The 19,164-nt window shown below is 34.8% G+C and overlaps 1 protein-coding gene across 1 annotated transcript in view; it reads right to left on the bottom strand.

The window, feature by feature from the left end:
• Positions 1–9,285: 9,285 nt before the first annotated feature.
• LOC118480173 overlaps positions 9,286–19,164 on the bottom strand; it is a 38,338-nt gene continuing 28,459 nt past the window's right edge. Inside the window, exon 9 of the mRNA XM_035974882.1 lies at positions 9,286–9,540. Within this exon, the coding sequence (XP_035830775.1) occupies positions 9,286–9,540 (255 nt within the window). The remainder of the gene's footprint in view (positions 9,541–19,164) is intronic.

Raw genomic sequence — 19,164 nt, 5'->3', positions numbered from 1 at the left:
TTCTTTTGTTCATTTGAGCTCATTTAGTCCTGAAAATACAAAAGGAAGACAAAAGCACACTTTTTCCAACATTAGTACTAAAAAAAGGTTAGTTTTATGCCACAATTGATGTAATTTATATGTTGCATTTTGTGCACATCAAATACCCCCACACTTGAATCTTTGCTTGTCCTCAAGCAAAACTCTTTATAATGTGGCTTTTTCACTCCCAAATGGAATGGATAGAAGAGAAGGTTTTTTTGGACTTGTCATAGAGTGTCGGGATTTCCAAGATTCTTTATTTAAGTTTTATTTTTATTTATTTACAATCCTATTCGTCATGATTTATAAAAAACGTTTCATAAGATAAATTACTTATTAGGGCATAACATGCCTTTTTAAAATTCCATTTATATACAAGTTCACATACCTCACGGGAGATCACTCAACACTCGGCCGAAGGTGTATTTTTAGTGAATCACTCGAGAGCGGCATGGAACTTACTCCTACCATAGGCTTGCCAAGCAATCAATCATCCTCCTTTTTAACTATATACCTTTGTAAATATCAAGAGGACTTTTTGGGTGAAGGGTTAAGCTTGGGCTAAAGGTGGGTGGTTGGGTTAGTGGTTAGTAAAAGGGCGAAAATGCGTAAAAAGCATCGGTTTTTTAAAGACTTTTTATTTTTCACAATTTTATTTTTATTTTAATGAACCATTTCTTTCAAACAAGGTTAATTTTGATGAACTTATTTGTTTATTTGGTTTCATCAACTATTATATATATTTTTTTTGAAAAGTCATAAGAAAAACCGAGCTTTGTTACTAAAGAAAGGGTAAAAAAATAAAAAGGTTTAGGTGGGTAAAAATGGTGATTGTTTTGGGTTAAGAAATGAAAAGGTTTAGGCTCAAAGGGGTTAACTAGGGGGATTTTGGGTAGGTGGTAAAAAAAATTGAAAAATAATGGTGTAGAAAGAAAAAAGGGTTAGTCCTAATGCCTCCATCATTTACTTACTCGGGTTTAAGTTGGTAAGGACCGGGAATGCATTGTCGTGGCAAGTTCTAGAGTCGTACGAACCAAGCGGCTATTCACACAAGAAACGAAAAATGAGCATTTAGTGTAAAGATATGTATTTGTATGCTCAATAAAGGCTCAAAACTCACTTTTGTGGGAATGAGTTTTTTTATGTGATCAAGTATATATAATCAAATTTTAACTAAGCTTGTCATGCCGTTTCATAATTTTCTTATGTTGGTTCTTTTTATCACGACGCTATCGCTTGTAAACTTGTAAAAATATAACCTTGTTAGAACTTGAATTTCCCAACTTAAACTTAGACAAGTAAAAAAATGAAATTTTTTTTTGAAAAAAAAAATGGGGTGATTAGCGGTTCCAATAGAGTTTTGTGTAAGGCTTGTTAATTAGGACTTGCAAGATTCAAAGTTTTAGCATCTCCCCCATACTTAAATTACACATTGTCCTCAATGTGTCCCAAAAATAAGTTTTTAGATTGGTTGAATGTGTAAAAGGGTGTTAAAAGCAAAATTTTATGTTACTGGCACTCTAGACACGGCCCCGTGGTGACCGGGCACGGCCCCGTGTTCAGGTGCGAGTATCAAAATTTAATAAAGAGGAACAGAAGCCTGGACACGGGGGCGTGTTTAGTGAACACGACCCGTGTCCAGTTACCTGAACTGGGCGATTGCTGCAGATTGTGCAGCACGGGGCCGTGTTGGGCAGACACAACCCGTTCTGAACTTGCTGTAATGAAGAATTTTTTGTCGGATGGCCCTGTTTTTGTGCATGGGGTGATGTTTCTCGTTCCCCTTGTTATCCTTGACCATCCCGAGTGTGTTTTATTCATTACAACACCATTAAACATTAAAACCATCATTTCATTGAAGTCATAGAGAGAAATACATAATCCTAGGAAGTTAATATTTTAGCTAAGCGAGCACAAGATGCTTAAACCAAGGAGTTCTAGCCTAAAAGTTATTCTAATTAGCAAAATTTCTGAATAGATAATTCTCTCGGTTAGATGTGGCTTCAAAGAACTCCTTCCTCCGGGCATGGGTTCCTCATATGTCGGCGAGCCATTCCTCTATCTCCCTTGGGAGGAGGAAGGCGGGCTCGTTGGCGTTGGTTTGAGGAGGTGCAATTTCCACCGGGACTTCTTGTAGATCTTTAAAGGGAGGCTCCGCTGGAATGTCATCCCATCCGGTCGGGTTGTTGACTCCAAGTGCTAGGTTCCAATCCTCTTGAGGGAGGATTGGTTCCATGGGAGGTGTTACAAGAATATTTAACCTCTGGTGCAAGAGGTTAATTTCTTGAAAACTATTTTCCAGCCCCACCATAAGATAATTTATATGGTCTATTAGGACCTCCTCCACCGAAGTCATTTCATCGAGAGCTTCTCGTAGTGCCATGACGTAGTGTACAAGGGTAGCTTCAATAGAAGGCCTTCTCCCTCTTCGACTGTTTCTTGAATGTACAGAAGATGTTCCACTGTTTTCACTTGACATTCTACGAAAACAAACCAGAAATAGCTTATTTTAATGAAATAGTACCTTGGACATGGCCCCGTGCTCACCTTTCTGTGGAATTTTGGATCAAGAAACCTTGAATTTTTAAGTTATTTTTCTAATTTGTGAAGCCTTTTTGAGCAATAATAACTTAAAACAATGTTATGCAACTCATTTTTAACAATGTTCCTTGAACAAAACTTCAACAATCCTTACAATAAAGCTTGAAATCTCAAGCTTTAATGGAGGTTTTGGAGAAAGATGAATAAGAAGGAAATGGATAAAAGAGGAAAGCACAAGATGGTTGTTGGAATCTTCTTTTAGAACATACCTAGGATGGTAGGAGAGAAGATCCCTTCAAATCTCTGTCCCTGGATGGTCCAAATGTGCAGGATTCTTGGCTGCATTTATAGAAAACGACAGCATGTTGGGCACGGCCCCGTGTGCAGGCAAGATCCTGACACATTTTGTTCGTATTCTGACGTAAAGTCAGAAGGGAATCTTTTGGTGGACACGGGGGCGTGTTGGCTGGGCACGGCCCCGTGTCGAAAGGCTGATTATGAAGATAGTCTATTTTCAAGGAACTTATCCGGATCGGGCGGTTCCTTACTGGATGGGACAACCCCAAAGTGCCTAAGATACCTTAATTGCTATAGATTAAGACGAGAACGCAAGAGGTTGTCGGTGAGGGTGATTCCTATGCTAAATGTAGGTGGACAAGTCCAACCCTTTTCCGGGCTCTCGTTAAAGAAGGTGTATGCCGAATCGCTCAGGTCTATGTATGCATCGAACGAAGTCGATGGGGAGTCCTTCACGGCACAATCGGCACAGGGACGACTATCGTCCAAATCCTCGCTAGAGTGGAAGGTATTGTTGGGAGCAACGAGGTTGTTTTTATTTGAATGCGAACCCAACAATTCTTCTTGGTCATCGTCTTGAGATGGATTAAGGAAATCCATCTTAAGTTCTTTTAACCAATTAAGAACTAGATCTTCTAGTTGAAATAGTTCGTCGAGGAGCATTTCTCCTAGAATATCCGGTTGAGCGCATTCGAGGGAGAGATAAGGATTATTTTTACTTTCGCCCCTCTTAAGGCTACAGGTAAACGATGGGTCTATATAGTGGGGCTTATAGTTTAGAAAATAGCATTCTAATTCTTTATGACCGCCTCCACATAATTGACACCACGTACCATAAGAGTGCTGAAAGTAAAAAGTATCATTATCACTTATGTTTGTGTCAGAAATTACCAACCGTCGGGATCTTACGGTTCTGTTTTCAGTAACTGAATCTTGGGCACCGGGGCGTGTTGAGTGGGCACGGCCCCGTGTTCAGCTTACTGTCTGACTTAAAACAGGATTGCCAGTTCCAATGATTGGGCACGGGGCGTGTTCAGCGGGCACGGCCCGTGCTGAGTTCTGCAGAAGCTGAAAAACTAAGAAAATCCTAAAAAAATAAAATAGAAAAAATGATTAGGCCGCTGATTCCTAACTTCCTTAAAATCCTTTTGTCCCCGGCAGCGGCGCCAAAAACTTGATGCGTGTGAAGTGTTATATAATTTAGGTGTATATTTTAAGCCCTTTTTACACTTTTTAGCCAAGTTTTAAATTTATAAACACGATATTCACTAACACTAAACACACATATGGGCAAGTGCACCCATCGTGGATGTAGTATAGTGTTGGTAGGATACCGAGGTCGTCCAAGGACACAAGAGCTTTTAGTACCGGTTTATCCTCAACGTCTAATCAAATCAAAATGTTAGAAAAGGATTTTTAAACTAGAAAAATAAAACTAACTAAAATGCTGAAAAAGAAAATAAAAGTAAAAACAGATAGACAAGATGAATCACTTGGATCCGACTCGTGTGTAGTGTAACCATTGATTATTTTCGCACTTTTGCACTTGTTTAAGAGATTATCTTAGTTATTGTAGTAGGCCCCTCTTTTGAAGACGACGTTACCCTCAACCCAGTAGTTTGAGTCAGCAAGGATACAATCCTAAAGGGTCGGATTATTGAAAGATAATTAATTAAGTTATTAATGCATAATGTGGTAGGCCACCCTTTTGAAGGCGACGTTACCCTCGGCTAAGTAGTCTGAGTCAGCAAGGATACAGTCCTAAGTAGCCGGGTTAAAGTTTTAATAGTAGTTTAACTTATGAGGGGATCAAAGAATTTGGACCCCCGCCATCCAATACCGTTGGGTATTGAAGGAGGTCCTACTAAATTTGACCCAGGTCCTTTGCAGGATCTATACACTGAACAATGGCAAGACTCTTACCAAACCGTTCCCTTAACCCCCGACCAGGTAGCCAACATACCTCCATAGTCCATATAGACCGTGGAGATATGAATGGTGAAAATCTTTTATTTTATATAAACAGTAAAATAATGCCAAGACACCATGGACAAACGATATGGAAGAATCACCTTCAACATAAGAAACTAGTAATTAAAGTCATTTATACAAAACCAATTAAAAGGTGCAAAAGATTAAAAATAAAAAGTATTACACTAAACACTTGTCTTCACCAAGTGATGTAAGAGACTTAGGCAAACATGGCCTTTGATTGTCAAGAACTCTTACAATCAATCTTGGATCCCGAGACGACTCACACACTCTATGATAGACAATGGATGATGGTGGTGGATGATGGTGTTGTGATGGTGGTGGTGGTGGGTGAAGTGTGAGAGAGGTGGTGTGCCAAGGGATGAGTTGCAAGAGCTCAAAGCACTCCTATTTATAGGCTGAACAGAAGCCTGGGCACGGCCCCGCGTCCATCCGAGTCTCTCTCTTCATTAATTGCAATTCGCAATTTCATTAAATGCGTCTGCAAGAGTTGACCACGCCCCCGTGTCCGCTGAGCACGGCCCCGTGGTGGGCAGTAGAAGCTTCTATCACTTTGTCTTTTCTGCTGACACTTGTGCATGCCCCCGTGCTCACTGAGCACGGGGCGTGTTCAGCCTTCTATCTTCTTGTTTTGCTTTGGGAAGATGCTGTCGGGGGGTTGGGCATGCCACGTTTGTTCCTTTTCTTGTATTTATGTTAGATTTAGCTGTCTTTTTGCTTCTTTTGTTCATTTGAGCTCATTTAATCCTGAAAATACAAAAGGAAGACAAAAGCACACTTTTTCCAACATTAGTACTAAAAAAAGGTTTAGTTTTATGCCACAATTGATGTAATTTATATGTTCCATTTTGTGCACTTCACTATGCCACTGGTTTAAGCCCTTTAGGTGTTCTTTTAATACCTAAACCTTAAAATTTATGTTAGAAAATTAATATTTTATGTGTTATTTTGTGAAAGTAAAATCTTGATATTATGATTTTATGTCATTTTAAATTCTCAATATGTGTAACCCCTATTTGTATCTTATAGTTATGTTATATATATATAGGGCCGGGATTTAGAGAAAACGGTAGAAAGTGTGAGAACGGTGAGAACGCTTATTGATCGTCCGATCAAAACAATCTATGGACTAGATTGGCACGGTGACATTTTCGTAAATAACATCAATTTTATTACGTGGACGCGCTTCATTAAGGGTAAAAAGGTAAAACATCATTTCTCACATAAAACGCCATTGAAAAATAAAATACGCCAAATAAATACAAAACCCCAATTTATCACTGCGTACTTTTTTCTATGTTTTTATTTAAGCTCTCTGGCTACAGAAACGCCACAAATTATGAAACGCCATAATATATAACGCCAAACCTTACATCCGGATAAATGTTAATTACATTTTTTGTTATAAAAATAATATCCCGCCTAAACTACGCGCCAAAAATTTTCTATAAATAGAAACGTCTCACCACCTTCCGTTTATCACACCAAAAAAACACACAAAAAACACAGTGGTTCCTAATAAAAATACAACTCAATGTAAAACGCCAAAAAATACAACGATGACAAACATCTTTTCTTTGATACTCAGTAATATTCTGCATGAAGTTTCGCTGAATGATTTGTTACGTGAGTGTAGTAAGATTTTGCTGCATGAGATGGACAAAATTCAAAAAAGAGGGACTGATGACACCCATATGTCATTCTGTCATCTTTGTTCATGAAGAAGGTTTAGATGATTAGAAGAGACCTATACTAGTGTAAATGCTACTTTGGCCTCGATGATTATAATGAAGACGACGGGCAGATAGCATCCACCCACAAAGGGTTGATCTATATCTCCAACATCCACAAAGACACTTCAACACATGAACAAAGAAAATAAACCACGCCAAACCCAAAACGCCATTTATTTGTGACAGTTCTTGTAGTTTCAAAAGAAAAAAGAGACTGATGACACTGAAGATTTAGATCATAAATTGCTTCTATTTTGTTTTTTTTATTTTCTTTATCTCTTGTTTGTTTTGTAATTTCAATTAATAAACAACAAAAGCACATTAATACTATAATGAAAAATATAATAAAACGCCAAAATGAGCAAATGCTTGTAAAACGCCATCATGCCATAAAAACGCCCCCAAAAAACAACCAAACTATAATAAAATTACTTTGAACAACTACTATTATAAAAAAGCATGAAACAATGTGCAAAGAATATAAAACAAAAAAGTCCAGTCGTTATCTAAACGCCATTGGAAAATAAAACGCCATAATTATAGCCGTCAAGATTAGACGTGTTACACCATAAAAACAGTTGAGTCTAAAAACAAAACACGGTAACTGCAAAAACAGTAAAATGAAACGACGGAAAACATAATTACTAACATTTATTATATTGAAATCAAAATACTTGGGGAATTAAATTTATTTATCTTGTTCAAAACGCCATAACTACATGTCATGCGCGGGAAAAAATTCAATATAAAAGAAGACCATGAGAACACAAGCTCAAACACGCCAAAAACATTGACTAAAACGCCACATATTATCCAAAACGCCAAAAACTTTAAAAATGGCTAAGGTTCTTGCATGAAGGTTTGAAAGGAAAGAGAAACGATTCATCATAAAGTTCTCTGATAGGAGAAGGGTAAAGGTAAGAACAATCAAAGCCATACTTGGAATGAATGAAGGGGTTCAGAGGGATATCCTGGCCCTTGGGGTTCCAATGGCCAACGATTGTGAAAGAACCCGAATTGTAATAAAAAGACTGAAGAGAAAATTTCCGGCAGAAGATGATGAAGATGATGATGATATTGACGATACTCCTATACCAAAACTTAGCAGTTGGGTGATGCATGAGGAAGAAGGAACGCTTGAAGTGACTTATAAAAACGGGGTGCAATATTCATTGTCAATGGAAGAAATGTTGAAGATAGGGTTGCTATCTATCATTGAACAACTCTGTGATTTAGCACCTTCAAACGATCCAAAATCCAAGGATGCAGTGATATTCAAGAATAGGCTGCAGCAAAGAAGAGACGAGCTAATGGCGTTATACGCAAATCTAAATTTGATGATGATGAATCTGAAGAAAGTGATGAACAAAGCGATGGTTACATCTCTAATGTAATCCCACCCACGGAAGACTATTAGTTTATTTTGATTTCGTATTATTGTAATTTTATAAAATATTAATCTATGGTAATCAATTATTAACAAAAAGACCCAAAACGCCAAAAAATGACATGGAAAAAGCCATAACGCCAAAAAAATTAACTATGTGACACAAAAAGAATTAATTCAACGAGAAGAAATATGAGAAAACAGTAAAACGCCAAGTAATTAATGATTCTAGATAACGCCAAAATTATCTTGCACGCAAAAAATAAAGCAGCATGTCAAACGCGAAAATCGGGAAAGAAGAAGAACACTAAAAAGACAAAAAAACTCCTCGGACCCTGATCATGTCCCGCGCCACTTGTTGGGCCAGGATGCGTTCTCACATTTTTTACCGTTTTCTCATGAACCTGTTTCTATATATATATATATATATATATATATATATATATATATATATATATATATATATATTATAGTGGAGGGTTCAAATGAGAAAAAAAATTTTGTAAGAATAAAAAGAAGAAGTTTTAAGCCAATAGAAATACTCCATTTTACTTCATTAAATATGTGTATTTAATGTTATTAATAAGGGCATATAGGTAAATTTATAATTGTAATTAATTAGCTAACTAATTAAACTTGTAACTCACTTTTTAATAATCTCTTTCAAGATAAAATAATTTATAATGAAGGACAATTTTTGACATGCGTAGGGTAGATTTTAGTATGTGTAGGATAAATTTTTAAATGTCTAGGATAAATTTTTAAATGTGTATGATAAGTTTGGATATGCGTAGGATAAATTTCGGTAAGTGTAAGATATATGTAGGATAAATTTTGAAATGTGTAGGATAAAATGTTTTTTGCTTTATTAATGAGAGATAACATAATTAATGGGAGGAGTTATAAACTATTTAATGTTTTACCATTATGCCATTTTCTTCTTTTTCTTCTCACATTAAATTTCTTCTCAAATGAACCTTCCCATATATATAAGTGGTTTTCATTTGAACCATCCCCTATATATATATATATATGGGACCGCTAAAATGAAAACCACCTCCAGTTGTAAGAACCGCGAGAACCAATCTCAACCAATCAGGTTATGCCAACATAAAGGGTATGTTGGTCATTTACCCCAAATGTCAAATCTTCCTTCTCTCCTTAATTAAAGCCACTGACCCTTTATTTACTCTCTTCTCTCTCCTCTCTCCTTTACCACCATTTTTCTACCACAAATCTGCACACTAGTATACTTAAAAACCCAAATCATAACTCAAACCAAACCAAAATCCTCTACACACACATCACAACACCTCAAAACACCCCCTCCCTCCGGTGAATACCTGCCAACACGTTCACTCTCTCTGGTCCGAGCTCCGACGAGTAGTTCCGATGGCCAATGATGAATGTGTTGCTGTTGTTGACGGTACTCAGCGCCACCGCCGCCGTCGGGTGGTCTCCTCGGTCACCGCCGTCTTTCATCATCAACAACAACTTCGTCACTCCATCTCCATCAATATCATCGTTTCCATCATCAACATCATCTTCAACATCAGTCTTCATCATCATCTAAAAGGAAAGGAACTGTTGGAAATATGGGTAAGAACCTTGTTTTGTGGCTGCTGGAATCTCTGTCATCGCCGCCACGAGCGGCGGCGTCTTTGTCTTCCACCATCGTCGGGTCACCTTCAGTGATGACCGGCCGTCGTAGGTTGTCTCCGGTCGCGGGCCAAATGCTCGACCAGAGAGAGAATATGAGCTAGATGTTTATGGTTTATTAAGGTGTATTGTTTGAGGTAAAATAAATATCTAATCGATTAAAATGGTTCTTTTTTTTTTTTTTTGCTTATTTGAATCTGTTTACTTGAATGTACACCCATTAGGTATTAGGGGTGTGTGTGTTTTGGGGACTTGAATATATAATTTCACACTCTGATTTCGTGGTTTTTTAGTTACTTTTTCTTGTGGTTGTCTGGTAATTTTTTGCCCATGTTTTTTATTTTTCTAGTGTTTTTTCGGTGGGTTTTGATGATTTTTCTACTTGAAGTTTGGTGGGTTTGGTTGCACATATGTTGAAGGTTTGGTGGGTTTTGATGATTTTGTGCTTTTTGGTACCTTTTGATGGTTGGAAGTCAGGGATTGTGTATAAAACAGGGACCGTAAACTTTTTTAACGAAAAACGTAAAAAGTTTAACGTAAAACTTAAAACGTAAAAAGTTTAAAAAGTTTAACGTAAAACGTAAAAAGTGTAAACAACAGCGCGTTAAAAAAAACGTCAAAAAACGGCGCGTTAAAACGTGTAAAAACGACGCGTTAAAAAAACGTGTAAAAAACGACGCTTTGAAAAAACGGCGCGTAAAAAAGACGCGTTCAAAAAATGACGCTAGGAAAAGGGCGGCGTAAAAAACGACGCGTTAAAAAAACGTGTAAAAAACGAGTCTTTGAAAAAACGGCGCGTAAAAAACGTCGCATTCAAAAAATGACGTTTGGAAAAGCCCAGCTTGTTGGTTTTGAATCTTGTGGTTTTGAATCTGGTTTGTTCTTGTTTGATCAGTGACTGTGGGGTTGATATGTTTTGGATTGGATGGCGATGATGCAAAAAAAAAAAACAAGATTTTGATGACGATGGCGTGGCAAGGACGGCAGAGGGTAGGTTTTTGAACCTGCAACCCCACTTTGCAGCCTTCTTGATTATCGGAAAATCTGAGCCAAACCACGTTTTTTTTCGAGATACACTTTGTTTTGATGTTGTTGTTTCAAAAAAAAAAAAAATTAAGGCGTCGATGACGATAACAACCTATCTGAGACACCTACCGAGTTTGCGATTTCTGGGTGCATTTGTTTTGCTATTTATGGGTGCGTTCGTTTTAACGTAAAACGTAAAAACGTAAAAAGTTTTACGCAAAACGTAAAAAGTTTTACGTAAAAATTTCATGTAAAACGTAAAACATAAAAATTTTACGTAAAACGTAAATTTTTAACATAAAAAGTAAAACGTAAAAAGTTTTACGTAAAATATTTATGTTTGTTGGGTTTTTTTTAGGCGTCGATGATAAAAACAATATTTCCGAGACGCTTCACCGAGTTTGGGATTTCTGGGTGCGTTCGTTTTTTCCTAAAAATGTTTTTGTAAAAAAAAATAAACCGTAAACTTTTTGACGTAAACCGTAAACTTTTTAACGCAAAAAGTAAAAAGTTTTAGGTAAAACGTACTTTTTTTTACTAAAACGTAAAAAACGTTAATGTAAAAACGTAAAACGTAAAAATTTAACGTAAATCGGAAAACGTAAAAAGTTTAACGTAAAACGTAAAAAGTTTTACGTAAAACGTAAAAAGTTTAACGTAAAAAAACGCCGCTTGAAAAAATCGAGCGTAAAACGTAAAATGTAAAATTTTTAACGTAAAACGGAAAAACGGCGCGTTAAAAAACCGACGCGTGAAAAAGCCGGGCGTAAAACGTAAAAAACCGACGCGTAAACCGTAAAAACCGACGCATAAAACGTAAAAAACCGACGCGTAAAACGTAAAAAACCGGGGCGTAAAACGTAAAAAATCGGGGCGTAAAACGTAAAATAACGTTAACGTAAAAAATTGGCGCGTAAAATGTTAAAAAAACATTAACGTAAAAAAACGTTTTTGTAAAAAAAAATTAAACCGTAAACTTGTTAACGCAAACCGTAAACTTTTTATCGTAAAACGTAAAAACGTGAAGCGTAAAAAGTGTTACGTAAATTTTTTCGTAAGTTTTACGTAAAACGTAAAACATAAAAAGTTTTTCGTAAGTTTTACGTATTAAAAACGTAAAACGTAAAACGTAAAAAGTTTTTCGTAAAAAAACGACGCATTAAAAAACGTGGAGAAACGGCGCGTTTTGAAAAAACAACGCTTGAAAAAACGGCGCGTTAAAAAACTTCGGAAAAACCGCGCGTTAAAACGGCGTGTAAAAAGCGTGTAAAAAATTTGGCGCGTTAAAAAACGTGGAAAAAAACGGCGCGTAAAAAACGTGTAAAAAACCGCGCGTTAAAAAAACGCCGACTGAGAAAAACGACGACTTAAAAAAACGGCACGTAAAAAACGGCGTTAAACAACGGCGCGTTAAAAAAACGCCGATTGAGAAAAACGACGCCTTTGAAAAACGGCGCGTAAAAACGGCGTTAAAAACGGCGCGTTAAAAAACGGCGCGTTAAAAAACGGCGTTAAAAAACGGCGCGTTAAAAAATCGGTGCGTTAAAAACGGCGCGTTAAAAACGCCGATTGAGAACGACGCGTTAAAAAACGGCGCGTTAAAAACGCCGATTAAGAACGGCGCGTTAAAAAACGGCGTTAAGAAAACGGCGCGTTAAAAAACGGCGCGTTAAAAACGGCATGTTAAGAAAACGCCGATTGAGAAAAACGACGCCTTAAAAAAAACGGCGCGTAAAAAACGGCGGGTAAAAACGGCGCGTAAAAAACGGCGCGTGAAAAACGGCGCGTTAAAAAACGGCGTTAAAAACAGCGTTAAAACGGCGCGTTACGCTTGAAAAACGGCGCGTAAAAAAAAACGGCGCGTCAAAAAAACGTAAAAAGTTGTAAATCTTAAATTGTAAAAAGTATAAAAATCTTTTAAAAAAAATCTGAATTTAAAAATGTTTTTAATAAAGAAATTATGTTTAAAAAATAAAAGTAATTAATGAATAGGACAAAAAAGGTAATTTAAAATTAATATATATAAAAAGAAAAAATAGTGTTATTTTACTTAAATACCCTTTTATATTATAATATTAAAGACATAATAAGACAAAAAGCTTTTAATATTAATATTAACTACTTTTAATCACATCCATCCATCTAGTTGATCTAAGGGCCATAAAGTGGTTCTTATGGTTTTTACAACTAGAGGTGGTTTTCATTTTAGCGATCCCCTATATATATATATATATATATATATATATATATATATATATATATATATATATATATAGGGGATGGTTCAAATGAAAACCACTTTTATTGTGAAAACTCGAAAACTAACTAAAAAAAGCCTAAAAAACACACAAAAAAATTTTCAATTTTTTTTATAAAAATTGCTGGTTTTTATATATGAAAAAAAACTTTTATTATGCAAAAAAAAAAAAATTGGTATGTTTTTTTGGCTTTTTTAGTTAGTTTTCGAGTTTTCACAATAACTAGTGGTTTTCATTTGAACCTTCCCCTATATATATATATATATACACACACACACACACACACACACATATATATATATATATAAAGGGGATATATTAATAATGTTATATTAATATTTGTGATATTATATATATATATATATATATATATATATATATATATATATATATATATATATATATATCATATAAATATGATTCAAAATTAATCTTATAACCTTATAATGATATTATGATATTAACATTTATATCTTAATCAAAGATATAAGATAACACCCTTTAGGTATAATATCTCTGAAATATCATAAAATAAAATACTATTTGATATGAGTAATATGTTTTATGGTTTAGCCTAAAATTTTACTCAACTTAAACATATATATATACTTTGTCAAAGTTTTGACAAAACATATGATTATATTAATTTTGTTGAAATATAATATCTTAGCATACTTAAAACATGTTTATTGTTTAAATACAATAATTAAAAACAGGATTTTCATAATAACACTATGAAAATATTATTCCATATGACTATGTTATATTATATCCATATAAGCATATGTACATTTTCATCCATATGATAAGTGTACAATTATATATAAACTATTTTATATTTATAACTTGTATCAATGAAACAAATGATATTTCATAGAAAAATGTACAAAAATAATTGGTACTATATAACTAGATAATTTTAAATATATGTACATAACACATATATAATCAGCAGGAAATAACTTAAAGATTTTTATCTAATAGTTCAACTTATTCCTTAAATTATATTTGAGTCATATATATTCTAATACAGGAATATTACTTCATAACTTAATATATTTAGAATCAAAACTAGAAACGCCAAACCTAGTATTCTCTACTATAATACTTCTTTGAATAAATAAATACGATAAATCCTAAATATTTTCAACCAATATGATTCAACCTCTAGTTAAAAATAAATTTTTTCCAACAAATCCAGAAAGTTTAGATTTTGATTAAATCTATTTCTTTCGGCAATTTACCCATTTTATTCCAAAATATTATGTTCAATAAATTTAATAGAAATTTATTTCAATATACTATTACCATTGTTAGTATAAAGGAATAAATAAAGTTATGGAATAAATAGGTTAATTAATATGATCAGTTATATTATCGGATTTTTATAAAAATAATTTAGTATTATATATTATACAGGGAATCTGAAAATTTTGTATACGTGTGCATATACAAAACAGAATTTCTTGAGAGTGCATACAATATAATAAACAAATATCTTCTGTAGAAAAAACAAGTTTTTGTATATAACAGAAGAAACAAACCTAAATGTGTACCCAGAATCTCTCCAAATGATTTTCAAACCATTAACCGCATTTAACCCAAAAGAAACCCTAAGTACACCCATATTAGCACCAAAGGAATGATGGTAGGACCAATGATGGGGAATCTTAGGATCTTATATAAGACCCTTATTTCCAGCCACAGTTACAACAACAATTTCCACCATACATCCTGAGTACCTATCCAGCCTTGTGCTCCGAAAATATAACTAACCTAAGGCAATATGGAGAAAAGCTATTACGACAAGAAAGAAAATCACATAAAATAATATATATATACTTTCCTTATATTTTGATAAAATATATAGTAAAAGAAAATGTTAAAATATACTATGTGTGTCTATATATATATATATATATATATATATCAACGCATAATACTGATAGGTATGATTATAGTTGTGCTAATACAGTATTAAGCAACAAAACATGTCTAATTAATTGTTTAGTTCTGTGATAATGTCAAAGGAAATCGCATGTAATCAAGAAATTCAGGCTAGCGATGAAAATTCTTGGGATAAAAGTGCTATAGAAAATATAGTGGAAAACCCGCGCGTTGCGGCGGGCACATTTTACACGACAAAGTTGATACTGTAGGATCATTTGCACGACCAAAACGAGTCGTTCAGAAGAGTTTTTTTATCAATACGAGAGGCAGAAACAAACGTATCGATGTTGATTCAGCTTGATATACACTTAAACTGTCTCGTATATTGATTTTACAAGGTTTTACAGTCTAGAGACACTTCGAAAGCACCTCGGTACCGGAATCACAAAGTTACAAACGAAATCACCAAGGCACGTATTTATAGGCAACCCATTTCGCACGAGATGGCTCACACGAAATGGCCTTGTCATTTCGTGCGAAATGACCTTCTCATTTCGTGCGAAATGGTCCACTTTCCATTTCGTGTGAAATGGCCCATCTAACATGTTTTCTCAATTTTCTCGTACAACGTGCCCTGATCTATCTAATCTATTACAAGACTCGATACAAGACGAAGTCGACAGACATATGCACCAACAGACTCCCCCTTGGATGTTGACGAAGTCTTCAGTGTCGAGTCTTCAAAGTCTTCAGTCTTTATCAGTCTTTTCGCTCTCTTTCCAAACATTGTAAGCATCCTTCAATCTTCTCTTCTTCTCTTTATCAGCTAATCTCCCCCTTGGATGTTGATCCAACAATTTTCAATTTCCTCTTTTCTCTTTCTCAGAATCTCAATCTGACTCTTCACATTCTCTTGATCAGATCTCTTGATTCCTTAAGTTCTTCAGCAACAGTAGCTTGTGTTTACCTTAGGATTCGAATCTGGCTCTTATCAGCTTCTATTCTTGAACACAGTTCCAGGATCGGAAACTGGCTCTACTGACTTCAAACTCCCACTTGGATGTTGATTCAAAATCTTCAGATTTAGCAGCTGACTTGGATAGCAAGATCGAACCTGGCTTTAACGTCTCCAGACTCCCCTTTTCGATAAACTGGGATCGCAGTCTGGAATCGTTGCTTTTGCGGAAAAGCACAGGTATCGGAACCTGGCTAACCTGCACATCCTCTACCTCAAAATAAATTTCACAGATTTAAAATTTGACAAATTTATAAACCACTTGCAGATGTCGATCAATCAAAAGATGATTTTACAATTTTAATCTCTGATGAATCATTTGTAAAATATAATATTTATTTCAATCCTAATTCTCCCAAACCTTTTGTTCATCATGTTCAGCACTTGGAAATTTGAAAATCAGCTATTCAACATCAATTGTCGAAAATAAGATGAAATCAAATCTTTATGAATTTTCAAAACTTTATGCAAAAACACTCCGAAAATCTTTTTGGATTTTTGACTTTAATGAAATGCAGTAATGAAATATTTACAGACAATATTTTTGTGAGTTTGTGTAAGAGGATCGTATCAGTTTTTGAGACAAATCACTAACACCATTAAGCTTTAAACATTTTAAGTTCTAAACAATTCACTTAGATTGTCAGTATACTGTTACACTTAAATTTTCACACAAAGTTCAACTGTTTCGAGATACGAGATTAGTGTTTTAATAGACTTAAACTTATTCGTGTGTCCCACCTCAGAATATACTCTCGTATCCAGACTTCTATATTCAGTCTTACAGGTGAGTATACACTAATGATATCTGTAAACGGGTAATGCGAGACCATGAGAGCTCAGGTTAGAACTTCCGTTCAGACAAAGAGATGATGGCTCGTCTTTCGGTGTGTCCTGTTTGGGGATCTTTTCTTCAACAGCACATTATTAGCATTTTTCAATGTTTCATCATTTTTTGTACTGAGGGTGAGCTTTAAGATTAAAGCAGTGCAGAGCATTATACAAGGACTAGGCTATTGCTTCCGCAAAATCAGAAGTCCATGTATAATACCCCAGATATCATCACGCACAAAGACCTAGTATGTCAGAAATAGAAAGCCCTTCAAACAAAATTTCAGGGGTTACCCATATATCCAAGAGATGTTCCCCATGAGATAAGTAAGTTATGATATTTAGGTTTATATCTCAAAAACAATCTACTGAATGTATAAAAACCTACTGGCATATCATCAGCGAGATCGTTTATCACATTTGACTTTCCAATTCTTTAGCGTGCTATGATAGTCCACTGATGTACTATCATTTCCTCTTTTTCACAACAAAACTCGTTTTAATTTTTTCAATGTTTTTGGCTTTTTCAAATTTTCTAATGTTTTTGGATTTTCTGAAATTCTTACTCCCCCTAAAATTCAAAACCATTTAAAGAAAATTTGACAAACCGATGTGAATTGCTTCAATTCTCCATTCACTTGGGCATAAACAATCAGAACTTCCCTAGACAACAAACTATTTTCCCATTATGATTTCAAAACACTTAAGTTTGTTTTAATCAAAATGGTTTTTCCGGAAAATTAGTTTTGTTGAAATTTATAAACCACTTGTAGGTTAGGGGTTTCATCACATTGTTCTCTTAACCACTTGTATGAAAGTTAAATCAAGTTCAAATTAATGACCTTGATTAACCACTTGTAGGAACAACCACTTGTAGGTTTTTTAAACAAACATATTCAAGAATGATGCTGATTCCTGCTCCACGATTACCAACTTGGGAGCTCCGGCAAGTCAGGATTTTACATATGGAATACAGACACCCAAGCCTGACTAACTTTAGGTGTGACCTTTTTAGTTTCACTCGTGGTTTGTACATTTCTTTTTTATTCATAAAAGTCTTTTACCCCTTTGGCCCTACCATCGACCATTTTTCCGAAAATATGTTTCACTTTCCCATTAAACGATTTTTCGACATCAAATTCTTTCTTTTCTGAATAGAATTGATTTGAAATTTCCAATTTCCCCACCTTTGATTTTAAGTTTTCAGCCCGCAATGGTGGAAAGTTGACATCATCCATTGGCGGAACTGAATTGTCATTTTTAACCTCAACTTGTGGCTCTTCTGAGTTTGACGAGTCAGATTCATTACCAGATTTAACATCTGATTTCTTAACAACCCATGTTTGGTTGTTAAGATGCACTCTTCGTTTGTAAAACCTTTTCGAACATTCACCAACTTCATATTTTGAATTTTTAAACACTTTGAATTTTTCAGTTGGTGGTTCGGTTTTATCAATGATCTTTTCTTTGAGTTTAGAAACAACTTCCTGTTTTATGTTGGTTGCCTTTGGACAGTTCCAGGCGATGTGACCAACTTCTTGACATCGGTAACAGGTTCTTGTCTCCCTTTTCTGGTTAGCTCCATTCTTTTCAAACTTTTTTTTTCTGCAAGAAATACTTTGTTCGACTGCTTCCAGAACGAGCTTTTCTTCTCTTCTTCAGAACTTGACCCTGAAACAAATATTGTTTTTGTTTTAGAAATTTTCTCTTTTTTATGATTTTCTGGTGGAATAAAACCCAATCCCTTCTTTTTAAAATTACCATTATGGTTTGGTTTCTTTTGAAAACCAGAACCAGAACTGTAACCCTTTTTCTTGTTCAATCTTTGTTGAACTCTTGAGGTGTACTTTTTAGGTTTTTCAGTAAGATTTACATCTTTTATTTCAGAAATATTGATTTCTGTTAATTTGAAAACCTTTTTGATCTTTTCAATTTGAACACTTCTTATTGAAAATTCCTCATCAAAAAATAATTTGTCTGAATCATTTAAAGTATATGATACCTTGAATGTTTCGTCATTCAAATTATTTTTTGATAACAAAAATTCTTTATTGTAAACTCTTTTGACCGCTGATTTTGGGCTGTCAACTGATGAACTCGAATTCTCGGATTCGGATTTTGACTCTGATTCCTCATCTTTATCCAACACCTGATCGACCACTTTCTTTATTAACTCGAACTCATGATCAGTGTCAGGCGATGTGAACGTGACATCAATGTTATCTGGCAACTCATCAGTTGTTTCAGACTTTAACTTTATATTGACAGCCATTTTGACTTGTTCCTCATTTGGTTTTCTGGGAGAATAACCTTCCCAGATCGGAGGCGGACACTTGTTATAACTAACACTTTGTTTTTTACCAGTATCCTTTTCTTCTAGTTTCGCATCTTGAAATGATTTAAAACCTACAACAGTTGGATAAATTCTATCAATCAAATAATCAGAACTTGAATAACTTTGCAGCAATCTTTTGATTCTTTCATTCTCAATTTTTTCAGTTTCCAACTCCTGCT

The sequence above is a fragment of the Helianthus annuus genome, chromosome 7, assembly GCF_002127325.2.
Source record: "Helianthus annuus cultivar XRQ/B chromosome 7, HanXRQr2.0-SUNRISE, whole genome shotgun sequence".
Taxonomy (NCBI): domain Eukaryota; kingdom Viridiplantae; phylum Streptophyta; class Magnoliopsida; order Asterales; family Asteraceae; genus Helianthus; species Helianthus annuus.
Note: the sequence above shows the minus strand (reverse complement) of the source record. Positions and strands in the feature narration are given on the sequence as shown.